This window comes from Hoplias malabaricus, chromosome Y (genome assembly GCF_029633855.1).
Source record: "Hoplias malabaricus isolate fHopMal1 chromosome Y, fHopMal1.hap1, whole genome shotgun sequence".
Classification (NCBI taxonomy): domain Eukaryota; kingdom Metazoa; phylum Chordata; class Actinopteri; order Characiformes; family Erythrinidae; genus Hoplias; species Hoplias malabaricus.
Window position 1 is genome coordinate 72,729,683 of NC_089820.1, and position 18,820 is coordinate 72,748,502.

Genomic DNA, 18,820 nt, shown 5'->3' on the forward strand with positions numbered 1-18,820 from the left:
TGCCTCGCTTTGTCTCTCGAGCTGAGAAATCACACTTTGTCACGTCTCTGCACCTAGCACGAAAACAATACGTGAGACACACCCTCAGTGCACACGGCTCCCAGGAGCGAACACACACAACACTAATGTCATTAAAGCAACTCTAGGTAGTATTTTTACTACCTTTTAGTATTTACATGTAGTTTTTTTTTAGCTTCGAAATCACTGCAATGGTCCACTGTACTGTAATAAAAAGAATTCAGCAAAGCAGGAACTGCACTATGTAACTTTTGGAGAAGGGCACATTCTTAAAAATAAAGGTGCTACAGGTTTCCTTGAGCACTGCCACAGATGTGTGAGTGTGAAAAACCTTTTAAAGGTTTAAAAATCCATCAATTTACCCATTTAAACATTTTTATCAAACATGGAACCAAAAGAGGTTGTTCCATGGCATCGCTCAAAGAACCCTTTAACCCTTTTAAACCCTTTTAACCCAGCTTTAATTTTAAGATCCTTAAAAATGGAGATCCATCTGTCCAGAGAACACAGTTCTGTGATGTAACGGCAGTGGTGGACAGTAATGAAGTAAATGTAATTTACGATTACGATTTTTCATTCATAAACACGGTTCACAGATCTGTAGATGTCACTAATCACTCACCTAGTGTGAGTCACTTGGAGATTTATTAAACACAATACATGAAGCCAGAAAAAATATTCCAAAACCCAAAAATCAGTACAAAGAGGTTGACAAGTCCAAAAGACAAAAATGATTATCAGGCAAAAAGTCTGAAGAACAAAAATGAATAAGAATAATGAACAGGTGTCTAAGAATTGCAGAACTAGTGCAAACTATAACTATGCTCTACAGCTATGTAGAAAAAAACAGAGCTTAAATAACACTATGTGATATTTTAGTCTAAAATTACATGACTGTAAAATGGAGAATAAAGCCTCTGTCTTTGCTACTCTCGGCTCAGCATGGCAGAAAATGCACTACGTAACTTTTGGAGGAGGGTAGGAAAACAACCCTTCCCGCCTCCTCCCTACCAATTTCAGTACAGTGCTTACCTAGTGTTCCTAAATCAATAAAAAAAGGATGTTCTGTTGCAGAGAACACACTAAAGGCCGTGCTTTTGCATTGACTCAATGTAGTGCTTATGCCATAGCCCGCTCAAGTGTCCTATGCCATTGTGAAAGTTTATAATTGTGTGTTGGTGTCTGTGTCGCTCTGCAATTACACCACCAAACCACTAGGGCTGGATTTCCAATATCTTATTCAAACCTATAGTTATTTATTTCTATATTATTCTGTTAATTCCCCAGTTCTCTCATAGTCCATCATCACCTCCTCTGACTCTTCTTCCTGTACAAAAAAACAGATATTACTCTGACCCCTCGAGGTCTGGATGCATTAGAGAATCTGTACTAAACCTATTTTAAATATGGCCATCCTCACATGAGGGCTTTGGAGCATAAACTGGTTCATTCAGGAACGACTCTTCATCCCAAGAAAGTTGCCCTTTATGAAAACAATGTGGAAATAATATTAAGAATCACATTTTGGTAAAAGTGGCTGATTGGAATTTTAATAAAAGAAAATTTCCTCATGTTAATTTCTTGATATAATAAAATGTTCCCTCCAATTATTCAACCAGAATGAGGAAATCTGGGATCAAGGACTGAGGACACAATTATAAAATGTAATAAATGTTATTAAAGAACTGATGAATAATGTAATATTTTAAAACACTGAATAAAACCACAAACAAATCAAAACAAAAAGTGCAGTGTCCAGGTCACAGAGGCTGTGGTGACCGTCCATGACATCATCAGCATGTCTGTCACCATGGCAACGGATTGCAGGACGTCACAGGAGCTAAAATTGGTCTCGTCTCAGACTTGACGGCTTTGTTTTTATAATAAATTACCCGCCAACATGTGGCAAGGTGTTAACGAAGATCAGACACTGTTACATTAAAGAGAGAGAGAGAAAGAGAGAGAGAGATAGAAACAGAGAGAGAGAGCGAGAGAGAGAGAGAGAGAGAGTGAGCGCGAGAGGGAGATTATCGATATATCTGCACACGTCATGGATCAGAAAAATAAATAAAAAAGAATGTAACGCTTCAGCTTTCCTCTTCCAATAACCTCCCTCACTCTCTCTCTCTCATTACAGACACACTGCCGTCATGCCACTTTGAAGCCTATTCCATAGGAAATGAAAACAAAAGACATCTCCTTAATGTCTCTATAATTCCACATTAAATCTCCGTAGTTTCCCCTAAATTTCTATGTAGTGTCTCATTAATATCTCTATAGTTCCACATTAATATCCTGGTAGATCCTCATTTACATTTCAGTAGATCAATTGTAATATCTCAGCAGATACTCATTAATATCTCTTTCATCCCACCTTAAAATCTCCATTGTTCCTCCTTAATATCTCTGTAGTTTCTCCTTAATATCTCTGTAATTCCACTTTAATGTCTCTGTAGTTCCTCCTTAATATCTCTGTAGTTTCTCCTTAATTTCTATATAGTTCCTCATTAACATCTCTGTCGATCAACTGAAATATCTCAGCAGATACTCTTTAATATCTCATTTGTCCCTCCTCAAAATCTCCATTGTTCCTCCTTTATATCTCTGTAGTTCCTCCTTAAGATCTCTGTAATTTCACTTTAATATCTTTGTAGTTCCTCCTTAATTTCTCTATCATTCCACATTAATATCCTGGTAGTTCCTCATTAACATCTCTGTCGATCAACTATAATATCCCAGCAGATACTCTTTAATATCTCATTCGTCCCACCTCAAAATCTCCATTGTTCCTCCTTTATATCTCTGTAGTTTCTCCTTAATATCTCTGTAAATCCACTTTAATATCTTTGTAGTTCCTCCTTAATATCTCTGTAGTTTCTCCTTACCATCTCTGTAATTCCACATTAATATATCTGTAGTTCCGCCTTAATGTCTCTTTAGTTACACCTTAACATTTCTCTTCTTAAATGTGAAGGTCTCAGTGATGTCTCAGTGCTGAGATAATAACACTCCTGTTTATCTGCAGCTGAAATAAAGACACAGGCATTTTGTGTCTCCTTTCTGTTTCATGCTATTTCTCCTGGTGAGCTTTAGGACAATTAGTGTTTTAGTTTCCCTGAGACATCAGTGAGCAACCCCTGAGCAGTAAGTGTAGAACATCAGTTTTACACAAAGCAGCTTCTTTACAGAAGCATAGCTCCTCTAGGCCTAAGGTCGGCTGCCATCAAATACTCACGGCAATGTTCACATACAAGCTACAATTAAATCTCTGGTGTGAAATTGCACTGGAGTTCAGTTCCGTTCAACATGAGACTTAATTCACATCCAGGAAAGAGGCTCAGAGCAGCACTTTCTCTCCATCAGAGCAACAGGAGAGAGTCCATTCACTCAGACTAATGGCCTCTGTGTTTCAGAGAGAGAGAGAGAGAGAGAGAGAGAGAGAGAGAGAGAGAGAGAGAGAGAGAGAGAGAGAGAGAGAGCAGTGACAGAACAGAGAAAGAGAGAGAACAAACAGAGAAAGTGAGAGAGAGGGGTCACAGAGACAAAGAGACAGAACAGATAAAGATAGAGAGAAAAAACAAAGAGAGAAAACAGAGATAGAGAGAGAGAGTGGTGAACCTGTCCAGGTGTGAGTGTGAGTTACAGGGTGAGTTGGGAAGGCTTTAGTCCCACAGTGACACTGATGAGCAGGAAGCACTTACAGAACAATGAATGAATGGGTCAATGAATGAAAGTTGTGAAAATCGCATCATCTGGACTGAAGTAGTGTGGCACAGTGGTGCAGCAGGTAGTGTCGCACTCACACAGCTCCAGGGAACTGGGGGTTGTGGGTTCAAGTCAGTTCAAGTCCAGGTGACTGTCTGTGAGGAGTTTGGTGTGTTCTCCCCGTGTCTCCGGTTTTCCTCTGGGTGCTCTGGCTTCCTCCCAGGGTCCAAAAAAAACACACACTGGTAGGTGGATTGGTGACTCAAAAAGTGTAAATAGGTGTGAATGTGTGAATGAATGTGTCACCTTGAGAAGGACTGATGCCCCCTCCAGGGTGTGATCCCACCTTGCGCCCAGTGATTCCGGGTAGACTCCGGACCCACCTCAACCCTGAGCTGGATTAGCACTTACAGAAAATGAATAAATTAATGGACTGAAGTATACAACATATATGTTTACACAACATATCGGAACATAGCTGTGAGGATCTGATGGAGTGTAGCCTCATAATCATCAGTGAGAGTCAGGGGCCAGTGTTGGGGATTAGTTATGGATCACACACACCATTCCAACTCATCCCAGAGGAACTGGATGGAGCCCCATTCATTCGAGAAGTTAATTTAAATCTATTTCAGGAAATTTAGGATCATTTCTGTTCATCCATTCACCTTCTATTTTTAGATCAATCCCAAAAACATGGAGCTGTTTTCCTGCAGCTGCTGATTTTCAGAGTTAGCCGTGAGAGTGGATGAGTTACGCCTTTCATCCAAGTGTGAAACAGGCCTTGTGTGTTTACGTCTTTCTCAGAAACAATGTTCCATTCAGTCACCTCAGCCTGGCCCTGTAACCGGGTCAGAAAGGCGCCACACAGATCCACATTCAGACTCACAATAAACAAAGGCCCTTACGAGAGAGAACAGCAGAACTCTGAGGGAGAACCTCTGCAGGAGCTCTGGGAACATCAGACTAGGTACGACACCACATCCATGACCACACAGCTTTACTGGACCTTTCTAAAATGTGTTTAAAGGCTGTTGTTCTCTCTGTCCCATGAACACCTGCCCCCCGGACCCTGGACAAGAAGGTCCCGTTCAAAGGACACCCACCACAAAAATGACCAGCCTCATAAATATCACCGCGTTTAATCAGCTTCATCCTGATCAGGGTCTGGAGACAAACATGGACAGAGCACCACTCACTCACCCAGTCACTCACACACTCACATCTGTGGATTGTTTCACACACTCACCCAGTCACTCACACCTGTGGATTGTTTCACACACTCACCCAGTCACTCACACACTCACTTAGTCACTCACACACTCACATCTGTGGATTGTTTCACACACTAACCCAGTCACTCACACACTCACCCAGTCACTCACACCTGTGGACAGTTTCACACACAATCATCCAGTCGCTCACACACTCACTCAGTCACTCACACACTCACATCTGTGGATTGTTTCACACACTAACCCATTCACTCACACACTCACCCAGTCACTCACACCTGTGGACAGTTTCACACATTCACCCAGTCACTCACGCATGGACAGATTCACACACTCACACAGTCACTCACACACTCACAGACTCACATCTGTGGATTGTTTCACACACTCACCCAGTCACTCAAACAGTCACTCACACACTCACATCTGTGGATTGTTTCACACACTCACCCAGTCACTCACACACTCACTCAGAAACTCACATCTGTGGATTGTTTCACACACTAACCCAGTCACTCACACACTCACCCAGTCAGATTCACACACTCGCACAGTCACTCACACACTCACAGACTCACATCTGTGAATTGTTTCACACACTCACCCAGTCACTCGCACACTTACCCAGTCACTCACACCTGTGGACAGTTTCACTCAGTCACTCCACAGCTTGTGTGCTTGGACTGTGGGAGGAAAGTGGAGCATCCCGAGGAAACCCACACAGACACAGAGAGAACACACCACACTCCTCACAGACAGTGACCTGAGGATAGGATCCCACCCAGGACCTCGAGACCCTGCAGCGCCCCATGTGGTCCTAATATTAGAGTTTTGACTAAAAAACATGGTGCTAAAACCTTTGAAGCAGATGCTGAATGTGGAGTGTCACAACAAACCCGCATCAGCCAAAAAGGCATTTTTAGGAATTCAATAAACGCTCGTCTACAAGTTAAATAATGTGCAAACTTCAGAAGCTGAACATGCCTTGGCCAATTTTGGTCAGATCTTTCCAGGTCACATACCCAACCCAAATTACAGACTGCAGTCTAAGCTCCAGTCTTTGACCTGGACAGTATAAAACTGTCTTTTATATGGGAGTCTGACCCTAGAGACCTAAACAAGGCCCTGTCTGACACCTCCAACGTTCAACACAAATCAAACCCTACATTGGGTCAGCAGAATCATCACTTCATGGGGTTAATACATTAATGCGTGCCTGCAGGAGCTTCCCATAAACTCCGGACATGAGACATGACCCCACAGAGCTTCTTAACAGTGTTACAACATCCCCAAACATTATTTGTCAGGCTTTTAACCCTTCCAATTAAAAGCCGAAATGTGTAGTGTCACAACAAACCTGCATCACCATAAAGAATGATGTGTACAAGCCTGAATATACAACAGTGCGCATACTTGAGATGCTAAACATGTAATTTACAGGCAATTTCCATAAACTCGTTACAGACTACAGATTAAACCCTGAAGCTCCACAGTTCCACCAACAACCACCCGATTTTAGGCAAAATCAAAAAATTAAGGGATTAATAAGACAACTCCTGGTTAGTGGAGTGTGGGTTTTCTAAGCTCCAGTAATGAGACAAATAATCAGCCCCAGCCAAAAACATTGGACACAGGAATCAGTGTCAGAAACATCTACTGTCACCACAAACCTGCATCTCCATAATGTATATTCTGGCCTGAGCCGTGCCTGTAAATTTAAGACAAATGCCCCAAAAATTATTACTCAGGTGGTAGATCTCGCTAGAGACACTGTTTAGACACGTCCACCCACTCAGCCAAACCATTTTCAAAGAGTTTAAAGGGTTAAAACTCACCGTTAGTGGAGTGCAGGCTCTCTAAGCTCCAGTAATGAGACATGACCCACAGACCTCTGGCTCAGCGACACTCAGACAGGGACTGACGTCCAAATTTGAGCTTGGTGAAGGGGACTGACCTGAAATGCCCCTTCTAATGCCCCTGCTACTGCCCCCTCAAATGCGCCTGATGCCACTGGTGATGCCCCCCACGGTGGGATGCACCCCTTTTCTGCCCCCAGCTGCCGGGTCCGCATTCAGACCTGATCAGCTCCAAAACAGAAGGGTGGTGTCTCCTCAGCAGGTTCTAGCGTTCAAACACAGCATCAAGGTGTCTGTGCGTCTTTCTCTCTCTCTCTCTCTCTCTCTCTCTCTCTCGCACTCTGTGTGTGTTTGTTTGTGTGTGTGTGTGTGTGTGTGTGTGTGTGTGTGTGTGTTAGTCAGCCTACAATGCTTCAAGCCTCCAGTAACGCTTCATTCTTCCGCCAAAACCCAGCACTCACTTTCGCTTAGAGACACGAAAGCCCAGACACAGGATCAGACACACACACATACACTCTCTCTCTCTCTCTCTCTCTCTCTCTCTCTCTCTCTCTCTCTCTCTCACACACACACACACACACACACACACACACACACACACACACTGTCACAGGCTGGCATCACTGGGGCTCCTCCAAAGGAGAACAGAGACAGTGATGCTTGCAAATGGCTCATTTCAGAGACAAGAAAAAATATGAGCAGCATTTTTTTATTAATATCTCGACACTGATGCCACAGTCATCTGTAAATCCAAGAAAGCAAAGTTCGACTCCACTGATCTCAAACTAACAAACTAATTGTCTTTTCTACTTCTCCGTCAGGTATGTTTGGTCCTGTTCCTGGAACCGGGTTCTTTTTTAGTCCCTGCTCTCTCATGGTTTCAAGCAATACAAGCTGATTCTCCAGAGAGAGTCGTCAACCTACACCACACAATGCAGACGTCAAGCACAAACTTGCCATCTCTAAAATCTCCAGCTACACAATTAAACATATCTGTGGGAGTGAAAGCACCAACCAGGGACCAGGGACCGAACAGAAAGTAGGGTCCAATAGAGACCTGTATTGTCCAGTAGACTAGGGACGATGCAGTGGAAATCAAATTTTGCTATTTATTTACAATTCTGTTTACACATCTAAGCAATAGGCTATATATTCACTGCATCTATATCAGCATTTCATGGTCCCAGTGCTAAAACACACACATATAGACTGACAGATGTCAGTATATGAGTATATGTCAGTCATCTATATATCAGATGAGATGAGTCCTGAGCTGGAAAATCACCGTACTACACGCTGGCCCTGACAGAGTCCTCCATCCCGTTCCTCACAGTCCCCCCGCTGTCCCCCTCACTGCTACAGAGCTGTTAGTAAACCCAGAGGCAGCGCCTACTGAGTGCAGCACAGAGTAAAGAACGCCTTCGAAGAATTTAACCCTTCGCTCACAAGGGACTGCAACAAGCAGCTCCAGACCAACTGCAAAGCATCTGCCTGCATTCATCCAAGGGCTTGCATTTGCATCCTCTGCATTTAGCAAACACTCTCATCCACAGCCACAAACACTCATTTATGAATCACGACACCATTAAAGCTGTCCCTAAATTCAAAACCCAATCTGACACCAATCCAAAACAACACAAAACCAAGCCTAAACTTAATCCTGGTCTGATGTTGTCAGCTGGATGTTTTTGGTTGGTGGACTATTCTCAGTCCATCAGTGACACTACTGTGTCTGATCCAGTCATACCAGCACAACACAAACTATCACACTACCACTACGTCAGTTTCACGGCAACGAGATTCACCTGACAGAATGACCTACTACCCAAATCATACCTGCTCTGTTGGGGTCCTGTGGGGGGTCCTGACCCTTGAAGAACAGGGTAAAAGAGGGCTAACTGAGTATGCAGATAAACAGATAGACTACAGTCTGTAACTGTTTAACTACAGAGTGACAGGTGTGGTCAATCGATGAGAGAGAATGGAGAATGTAGAAATGAGGAGGCGGATTTCATGTTTTGGCTGATTTGGTCTCCTATAAGGAATGTGTCAGAAATATAAATAAATACATCTCAGGATTTATCCCTGACCTTCTGGGACTGCCAGACCCCCCACAGATTCCAGGGTTCAAAGACTCAGAGTCACAGTCACACTGCCCCCTGCAGGACACAGAGGGTTCTCCTCAAATCTGTATTACCAGAACATTAAATACACTGCAGTCATTAGAGGATTCATGTGTATACACCACTCATCTCATTTTCAGATCCTCACCACAGCCAAAGACATCTTTAACACATCTTTTCCCTCTTTATCACCTTTAACTAAGAGAGAGATACACCTGAGAGAGAGAGAGAGAGAGAGAGAGAGAGAGAGAGAGAAAGAGAGAGAGAAAGTCACCTGACAGAGAGACTCGTCGAGGCCAGCTGAGACAGTCGAGTCCAGTGGGAGTGCTCTGGGAAAAGAATTGATCTCTAAGAGACGAGGACGAGGGCAAAAGCTGCTCTGGAGACGTGAAGGAGTGTCGCATCTGGTTCTGAAAATGTGAAAGAAAGTAAACAGGGATTTTTATTTTGTTTTCAGAAGAAAGTTTAACTCATAAATCTTGAGTGTGACCTCCTGACCCCATTTCTGCATCTTAATTTAATTGACATAAGAGTAAAAATTAGTTTGCAACAGAAGTTAGAAGGTCAGATTGTTGTTAATGAACCAAGAAAAGTACAAACCAGGGCCTGACCGATTTGACAATTTTGTGGCTAATACTGATCCTGATTAGATTTAGAAAAAAATTCTTGATACCTGATAACACTGGCTAATAATATTAAATAACAGTTTAGACAGTTTACTGCATTAACAAAGATGCTATTAGCCAATGTCATTCATTCCACAGGTCGATATTATCAGTGGATCAATATATCGGTCAGGCCCTAGTACAAATTGTTTATTAGTGCTTTTGTTTATTTGGAAACTGGCTTGAGCAGAAACAGGAGCAGAAAGCCAAGGAGATCCCACAGACCCAGCTCTACACCAAGAGTAAAAGACCATGTGTGTCCCAAAGTGCTAGGACAAGAAAAGGAGAGGACCAGGGAGAAGAAGAGGTGCAGGCAAGTTATTGGAGAGTGGAGTTTCCCTGGTTGGAGAGCTTCTTACTTTCTCATGCTCCTTAGAATGAAAAGCACTGAGCTGGCCAAGACTCCTCCTCAAGCTCTGCTTTATCCTCTGGACCTTCTTGTTTGTCCCAAGTTGGGAGAGGAGCTCGTCCGAGTTGGAGCGCCGCTGTGTTCTGGTGAGTTTTTTCTTGTTGGTTGGGTCTGAGATCACTTCTCCAATGTCTTTCAGATACGAAGCCCATCCACAGATGTCCGAGACAGGTCTTGGACCACGGCGTCCTCCTCGTCTCATTCGAGGAACACAGGAATTAGCCAGTGGGATTCCTGCTCTATTTTCATCATTTATGTGCTTCTGACAGGGTGGGATAAAATACATGGAGGGTGGGATAGTTTTTTTTTTTTGACACAATTTAGTAATTTTCACTAAATAAAAACTGCTTTGTCACAGAACAATCGCACACATCATTACAACTCTAATACTAGGGGGCAGTAATTTATCTCCCTTATGTCTCATTGTCTCAGGAATTTTAGGAGAATCACCATGTTGTCTCCTGAACCATTACAGAGAGCAATAACATTTTCCCCTGGGAGTTTATTGGGGGCACGTTCCCAAGTAAAATGTTGCTTTGCCCCACTAAAGTTACAGCGGTAAAAGTGAATGTTATTCTGGATCGCTATAGAACTACAGAACACCTTACGCATATTCACTACAGGCCCTTATATCCCATAACGCTGTGTCATTCCATAAGCTTGAAATAGCAAGTATTTTGAGTAAATCCACCCCATTTAAAAAAACAATTTTAAGGTGGAAGGGGAATTCTACCACTCTCCCCTTAACATTTCACATTGTAGATGCTGTATTGGTCCCAGTATGAATGGATGAGATGGGACAAAAGCCTAAGCTACAGCGACTTTCAGTATAATTAATAAACACGGTTCCTGTGGAAGAGATTCAATATAATGAATTTTATTTTCAGGACAAGAAACATGCTAACCAATTTTGATTATTGGGTGGCCTATGCCCTTAATATTAGTTAGGTACAGGCCTAAATTTGGTGTGGTAGTATCCAATAGCATTGCGTGATTTTGCTCTATAATATATTGTTGTGACCCCTGACTACAAAGGTTTTTTGGTGTGGTACGTAACATATTAGCTGTTGTAATGGATTTATCATTAATGCACTGCAGACATTACAGTAATAAAGCAAGACTCCGTATGGATTATAAGACTTACGTTTACAGAAGCACGTGCCTGCACTGTACTGGTTTCTCATTATGACCTGAAAAAAAAGTTGAACCCCCCCAACTGTCCTTGTATAATTTGCCCTGCTTATAATTATAAAATAATTTTAGTTAGCAACTGATTGTCAAATCTAATTTCAGTCTCAATTACATTTCAATATATTACAACAAGATTCATTCATTCATTCATTCATTCATTCATTGTCTGTAACCACTTTAGGGTCGCGGTGGATCCAGAGCCTACCTGGAATCACTGGGCACAAGGCGGGAACACACCCTGGAGGGGGCGCCAGTCCTTCGCAAGGCGACACACACTCACACATTCACTCACACACTCATACTTACAGACACTTTTGAGTAGCCAATCCACCTACAAACGTGTGTTTTTGGACCGTGAGATGAAACCGGAGCACCCAGAAACACACCAAGCTCCTCACAGTCACCTGGAGCAGGACTTGAACCCCCAACCCCAAATTCCTGGAGCTGTGTGACAACGACACTACATGTTGTGCCACTGTGCCACCAACAAGACATATTAATAATTAAAAATAACAAATGCACAAAATAAAATGTCCTTTTCTCATTTCACGTAAAAGTTACAAATAAACAATGATTCTGAAAAGAATTCATATTTTAAATAAAGTCCCTAATGACTTTTGTAGTTGCAGTTGACTTTATTGCTTTTCCATAACTAGCAATCTGATTGGCTCTTATTGCTGAAGGGCGGGAGTTTAACTGTTAACAGCAATTGGATTGGCTCTAATTGCTGGAGGGTGGGACTTTATCTATTACCAACAAGCTGATTGGCTCTTTATGCTGAAGGACGGTACTTTATCTGTAAACAGAATACATGTTCAGCATTATGAGAATTTCAACCGTTCCTTATTTTTAATGTTTCTTGGTTTACTTCACACAACACTTTAATCCTGAAAGTGTCCCAAAAGAGCTTTTATCACGTCCCTTTGGCACCAGGACAGCTGTGTCTGTAGCTCACTCTGTGTGTGTCGCTCATTCCAGTCACAGCATCCATATTGCACAGATCTGATATCACATTTGATATGCAGAAACACATGCAACTAGTCTGGTAATCTCCTGGAGCACTAAACATGAATCGTAATGTCTAGAAAAGTCACACCACTTAAAACACTCTGTTCAAAATTAAATAGCTCTTAATAGCTTATCAGTTACAGGTCCAGGTCCAGAAAGGACAACATCTGTAGACCTGGACCACGGTCAACCTATTCATGCCCCTTGTTCTAGAGACTCGTAACAATAAATGGCATGGGCGGTATAACGATAATACAGTATACTCGACTTGGTTCTCACAGGTATATGGCTTTATCCTCTAAATATGTGTGTTTTGAGCCTCAATTCACTGAAAAATCTCCTGTGGTATGTTAAACCATAAGTGCCTGTTAGTGCCAGTTGTGCTTCTAAACAGTATACACTGTCTTATTTCGCTTATTTTCTAACTATTCTGTTCCTTCAGTACCCGTCGCTGAAATTTGCTCTCCCTGAAACAGGTTTTTATCGTCAACATGTGTGTCAGTGTGCACTGTCAGGCTGTGTTTAGCTAAATTCACTCGACTTTGTGCTCACATATATAAGGCTCAGTGCAGCCTGGCAGAGCACTCCTCCGCATGGTACTACCGTATATCAAGATAATATTTTGAGACGGTATTACGGTATGGACAATGTGGATACCGCCCATCCCTATGCCATATATTAATAGTTTATTAACTAATTAACAGTCTAATAGTCTGTAATGCAAAAAAGTGTATGTGACAGAATGCTAAATACTGATTATATGTACATTAGCCCAAATGCTATGAAATTACTAAATGATAAAAAAAAATCATCCAACTGTTCCTTCTACACACCTCATATTCGTTCCTGGAATCAGTGGAGACCAGGCTGGTCTGGGATTGGCTGCCAGAACTGCTCTCCTCCAATAAATACCCAGAGTCGAAAGACTGGGTTGATGCTAGCTGTGAAGCTCTGCGTCTGAAAGAGTTTGCTCTCTGTGGAAAATCTGTAAGCCCCTCCAGACTCTGGCCCTGAGCCAGAGAGCAGAGAGATGAAGCCACGGATCTTGAGGGAAAGCAGAAGCTCTTCCGGTGGGTCCACAATCCAGGGCTTTGGGGCTTGGGACTCATCGGCCTCATTGGAGTATTAAGACCTTCGAAGGATCCCAGAGATCTGGCCCAGGTCGGAGACAGTTGGTTGGCGAGAGCAAACACTGTCGGATGAACTGGAGCATGAAAGTATTCCTCGTCTTCTACAGTCTCAAAAGCATCCAAGTGTATTGGAGAGAGGCCGTTAGATACTGAGCTCTCGTCTGAGTCCATCTCTGGTTCAGTCCCTGGTTTAGTCTTGTTGCTCAGGGGATTGGAGTTTTTCAATCTCTTCTCCAGGGATTCCTGGAGATCCCGTCCACTCTGAGCCATGCTTGATGCCAAGTCTCTTTGGCTATGATGTGTTGACTTGGATGTAGGAACAGAGAAAGTCCTCTTGAGCAACTCTCTCTCTTTAGGCACTTTTGGTTTCTTCCTGGGCTTTGCATCTTCATTTTGGACCTGCTGCTGTTTCTCCTTCTCCTTCTCACTGGATCGGATCTCAAAAAAACTGGACAGAGACTTGGCCATGGCCAACTTCAGCCTCAAATTGAGGTTATCGCTGCTTTTACTCTTCTTCTGGTTGAAAGCTTCCATCATGGGTGAACTCCTGAAGTTCAATAGATCACCATATCTGCTGCTCTGCTTGGGTGGCTTGCCGCTTGGCATGGATTTGGACCGCCCACCCTTCTCCATATTCTCCCAGGTCAAGGCGAAGGCTTTCTCAAAGATGTCGTTGTTGGTGTGGTCTCCATATTTCAATAAATGCTCCGTACTGTGAGACATATGAGCTCTATGGAGGGAAGAGTGGGCCCTGTTATGTTTGGGAGAACTGTGAAATATTACCTCCTTCCCTTCTTCTTCATCCAGTGCAGATACTTTGGTCTCTGGCTCATCTTTGTAGCCTGCGTTTGTGTCTCTTTTGGCCTTGCGGAAAGAGGGAATCCTGGAGAACATGGAGAATCTCGAACTTTTGCTTGTTGAGCTGCTCTTGGCTTCTTTGTCCTTTGTTGGGCTTTGGACATAGCAGTTACTTCCTGCATAAGACTGGATGCTGTCTTCTTCTACATCATTTATACTGATGGACTCCAGGTCTTGAGAGTTGGAAGTCACAAAATTCCCACTTTGAGCCCTCCCATTTGCTTCAGGAATGACTATGTTCTTATCTTCTGGTTGGTCAGTAACAAAACACACTTTTTTGACTGAGGAACCACTGCTGATCCCCTCAGTTTCGTGTTTACAAGAGATATAACCAATATCCGAATGGTAGGAGGTATCTACTGTTGAGCTGGAGGCATCAAAATGTTCAAATGATACTTTCTTCTGCTGTATTTCCAAACTTCTCTCTCTCCCTGCTAGAATTGGGCTCTCCTGAGAGTGATCCATCTCCATAATGGGCTCCAGATTGGTGACAGAAAGCATGCCAACACTAACATCTGTAAATGGATATATCTCAATTTTCGAGCTTGGTTCTGAACAGAGATTCCCTCTAATGTCAACCGTTCTGGACAAAGAATCACTGCCATGACCAGATTCTTCAGAGAAACCTGTGCTTAATATTCTCTCAGAGCTTCTTAATGCTTCAACACTGAATAGAAACATGTTTTCCTCTCTAAGAAGGTCTGGATATTCCTGTCTGCATTCAGAAATGACACTGGGACACTCTGAGACTTCAGATTCCCCAGATATCAGTGGATTTTGACAGTGTTGACCATCTGGATGTGCAGAATTGCCCTGCCTTGTGACGTATGCCTCCTTGAGCTGAAAAACGCCTGCTGTCTGATCTCCGTTTACTGCAGAGAAGTGCAGATGGTCCTCTTTCTCCACAAGGTAATCACTGATAGACTTCTGAGAAGAGTCTTCAGAGATTTTACCAGCTTCTAAATTGAGTGTGAAAGCAATATCCTGTTCTGTTATGGTTTCAGAGGACTGTGGGCAGGCTGAAGGTTGCTTTTCTAAACTCGTGAATGTGTTGTAACGTTCTTCTTCTAAAAATGAATGGCATGTTTCTAATCTGTTGTGTTTCTGCTCTGGTAAAATACACAGTATCTTAGGGGAAGGTGTCAGAGCATTTATGCTGTTGTTTGTACCTATTTGAACATCTCTGTCCACACAGTATATATTTTGGTGACCATGAATATGGTCAAAATGGCCTTGTTTTAACTCTGGACTGAGTACAGACTGTGTAATAGCCTTTAAGCTGTCGTTAATATCAAGGCCTGAATAGTAGCAGCCTTCTTCCAAAAATGATTGGCCACTGTTGTGTTCCTGCTGAAGTAAAGTGCTTGGTGCCTCAGTGGTAACAGTCTTAATGTTATTGTTATTGTCTGAACCATAATCCCAGATTGTTCTGAGACTTGCACCACAGTGTATTGGTGTTACAGCACTGTCAGACTGTGGTCGGACACAAAAACCAGAGCTTGCATCACCTGAAATGCTTACGCCTTGCTCAGATGTAAGTGATTTAGTGGATTCTTCATGCTGTGATTGTTTGGAGGACAGATTGCCTGGTGTATGACTCTGTTTTGGACACACTGTTATCTCTATTTTGGCCAGATCAGCTAAATCACAGTTTGTTTTTTGTGTACAGTTCGGGGGCAGTTCATCACAGAACTCAAAGCAAACATCCGTAGGACTAACTGGATCTGCAGACTCACATAGAACTGTCTCAAACATCCCTGGACATTGACTTACAGCATTTTTTTGGAAGCCAGCAAAGTTAAAAAGCCCACCCTCTTTAGGCTGCATCACATGAGAGTCGATGAAATCAGAGTTCTCTGAATAAATGACTGCTTGCTCTTTCTGTGAAATGACTGTGAATCCCTTCATGGATGCTGGAGTGGTTTCCCTTAAATTTTTTAAAGTGCTATCGTCTACAGTAGTGCTCAAACTGGAACTGAGTGGACCTACAGTGTCCGTGCTTTTAAATGTAATTGAACCTGGGCCTAAAATTACTTTCTTTTTTCTTTGACTTAAAGTTTGCTTGCTGTCCTTAGAATTAGGTGCTTCAGTGCAATCTAGATTGTTATGTTTGTGGTTGTTGTCCACTGCATCAGTTTCAGACAGAATCAAGCTCTGATCAGAGTCTGAAGGGTGTTCACTGATAGACAAATGAGATAAATGTGGTAAAACTGGCAAAACACAACTATTATCAATAGACAAACTTGAGGAACCTCCCTCCACTAAACAGTGAACAGTATTTCTACCAACACAGGATGCTTCTAACACGTTCTCCTCTTTATAAATGAGTCTATCACCTTCACAACCCCTGGAAAAGTGTTCCTCAAACTTTTTGAAAGATGTAAGACACTCAGGATGGGGAAGACAGTTGTCTGAAAGTTGTAGAAGCTCATAATTAATATTAGATTGCTGTTCTGGTTCAAGGTTGTCCTTATTTAATGCATGTGAAAAGCAGGAGTGAGTTTTATGCTGTGAACTGCCTTCAGACTTGACCCAAAATGTTTGATTTTGATCAAGTCGTTCAACCACTTCTGTATCTCTCAAATCAAGCTGTGGTGTTTGCAAATACATTTCACCATCTGAGTGTTTCAGTTTGTTTTTATCTCTCTCTGAATGGGTCACTTCTCCTGAATCTCCTTCTGGGTCAAGTTCATTATTGGGTACAATTTGTGATTCTGTGTTTAAAGGACAGTCATCTGACCAATCCCTCAGTGTGTTTATACATGCGTCTTCATAGTCAGGCTTTTGTAAATCAGTCGAGTGTTTAGGTGCAAAACAGGCTTTTTCAGGGTTAGATATAGGAGGAAGTCCAGCTTCGTCAGAAGAGATGGTAAAAGGTGAGAAATCGACAGCTTCATCTTGTCCTGGAATTTCTAAAATCATCCCTCTGCAAGCTTTTGTCAATGGCACAGTGTCTGATGTTTTATCTGACTCCTGATTGGGATGCTTCCCATCCGTTTTCCAACGAATATCATCAGAAGAATTATCTTCACCCAGAGAAACCATGTCTCTGAAGCCAGTCGAGAGTTTGGGAGAGTCCTGATGAGCTCCGAAGAAGGATCCTTTAGAATCAGGCTTTTGCAATTCAGTCAAATAATTTGTTGCCAACCAGGTTCTTTCAGGATTAGAGATATTAGGAAGTCTAGCTTCCTCAGATGCGTTTGTACCAGATGAACAATCTGCAGCTTCATTTTGACCTGGAAGATCTAAACTCATCCCACTACAGCCTCCTGCCAAAGCCATAGTGTCTTGTTCTTCATTTGCCTCCAGAATGATCTCGGATCTCCCATCAGAACATCCATGATGGCGCTCTCCACCAAGCAAACCCCTCTCTCTGAATCCAGCAGAGTTTTTGGGAAAGTCCAGATGAGCTCCACAGAAAGAGCCAGACTCAGAGCTGAGGGTCATCTGAAAACATTCATCATCTTCATTACTAAAGTCAGAAAGAGTGGAGCTGTTGCATGATGGAGCTTCTAAATACTCCTCTGTCGTGTCCTGAGACTCCTCTGCTGCTGACTCCGTCCTTTCCTGAAGCTTTGAACTCTGTCCATCCTCAGAACTGTCAGCTTTATCAGCTTCAATGGAAGGAGCCTAACGAGAGAAAGAGAACATGTTTTAATCATTCATTCCAGTAAGAGAAGTGTTATCACTGCTTAACATGATCTTGCATACCACCATCTTAAATCTACGGTGTATCTAATATTTCTCAATAAATCTCATTCCATCTAACCTCATTTTCACAGCTCAGTGCATGTGAGCATTAATGTGTGAATCTTTAGTCCACTAACCCACACACTGTGAAACAAGAACATCCAGTCCGTTTTCTGCGGACAGCCATGTTTTCTGAAACATGGGATAAAACGAGTCGTTCTGATTCTGTTCCGCTTCTGACGTCAAGTGCAGAGACTTCAGAAGTGTCCCACCCCCTCATCTGAGTCTGTCCACAGCACTGGACCAACGTTTATGTGAGAGCGCAAAAAACAAGGTTAAACATATTGAAACAGACAATGGACACACAGAAATAGGAGCACGGAGTAAAAACTGAGAAAATGAGAGCAAAGTGACTGACTTTACATCTACAAGTTGGGAGTGTATAACAGAGTGGACAGTGCGTGGACACAGGATTTAAAAACTCCAGCAGCTCTGCTATGTCTGATCCACTCATACTAGAGCAACAAAAGGGTGCAGCCCACGGTATTCATTTACTATTCCTCCTCCACAGAAAGTTAACAAGGACTTGCACCTCTTTTACTCTCAAGTCCAATTTGAGATGTCAGTCAGGGACAGTAAGAGACCACTGTCCGAGTTGGCTTCATTACACACACACCCACTCATACACTCTGTGCATTATACTTCAGATACAGTGTACTACAGTATCATGCAGTAAACCACTGATTAGAGAAAATAAATGAATGAATGATTGTATATTGGAGTGTTTCTATTCTACAGCTGGAGCTTTCAAATTAAAACTAATAAACATCAAAGATGGTGATACAAGGCGACATGTTTGATCCCAGCAGAATGGATGGTAATCACAAAGCTATGTCTTAAAGTCTGTAATCCTCACACCTGGAGGGAACACA

The 18,820-nt window shown here is 42.6% G+C and overlaps 1 protein-coding gene across 5 annotated transcripts in view; it reads right to left on the reverse strand.

Annotated features, from left to right (window-relative positions):
- Positions 1–18,820, reverse strand: part of LOC136679585 (rho guanine nucleotide exchange factor 4-like) — a 72,381-nt gene that overhangs the window by 23,343 nt on the left and 30,218 nt on the right. For 3 of the 5 annotated variants that reach the window (XM_066658197.1, XM_066658196.1, XM_066658199.1), the window contains 3 exons: positions 13,044–17,828; positions 9,962–10,273; positions 9,212–9,347 (listed from right to left, as the gene is read on the reverse strand). In XM_066658197.1, the coding sequence (XP_066514294.1) occupies positions 9,212–9,347; positions 9,962–10,273; positions 13,044–17,828 (5,233 nt within the window). Of the gene's footprint in view, positions 1–6,793; positions 7,207–9,211; positions 9,348–9,961; positions 10,274–13,043; positions 17,829–18,820 lie in introns of those variants that run through there. The other 2 variants (XM_066658201.1, XM_066658200.1) reach the window with 2 other exon arrangements.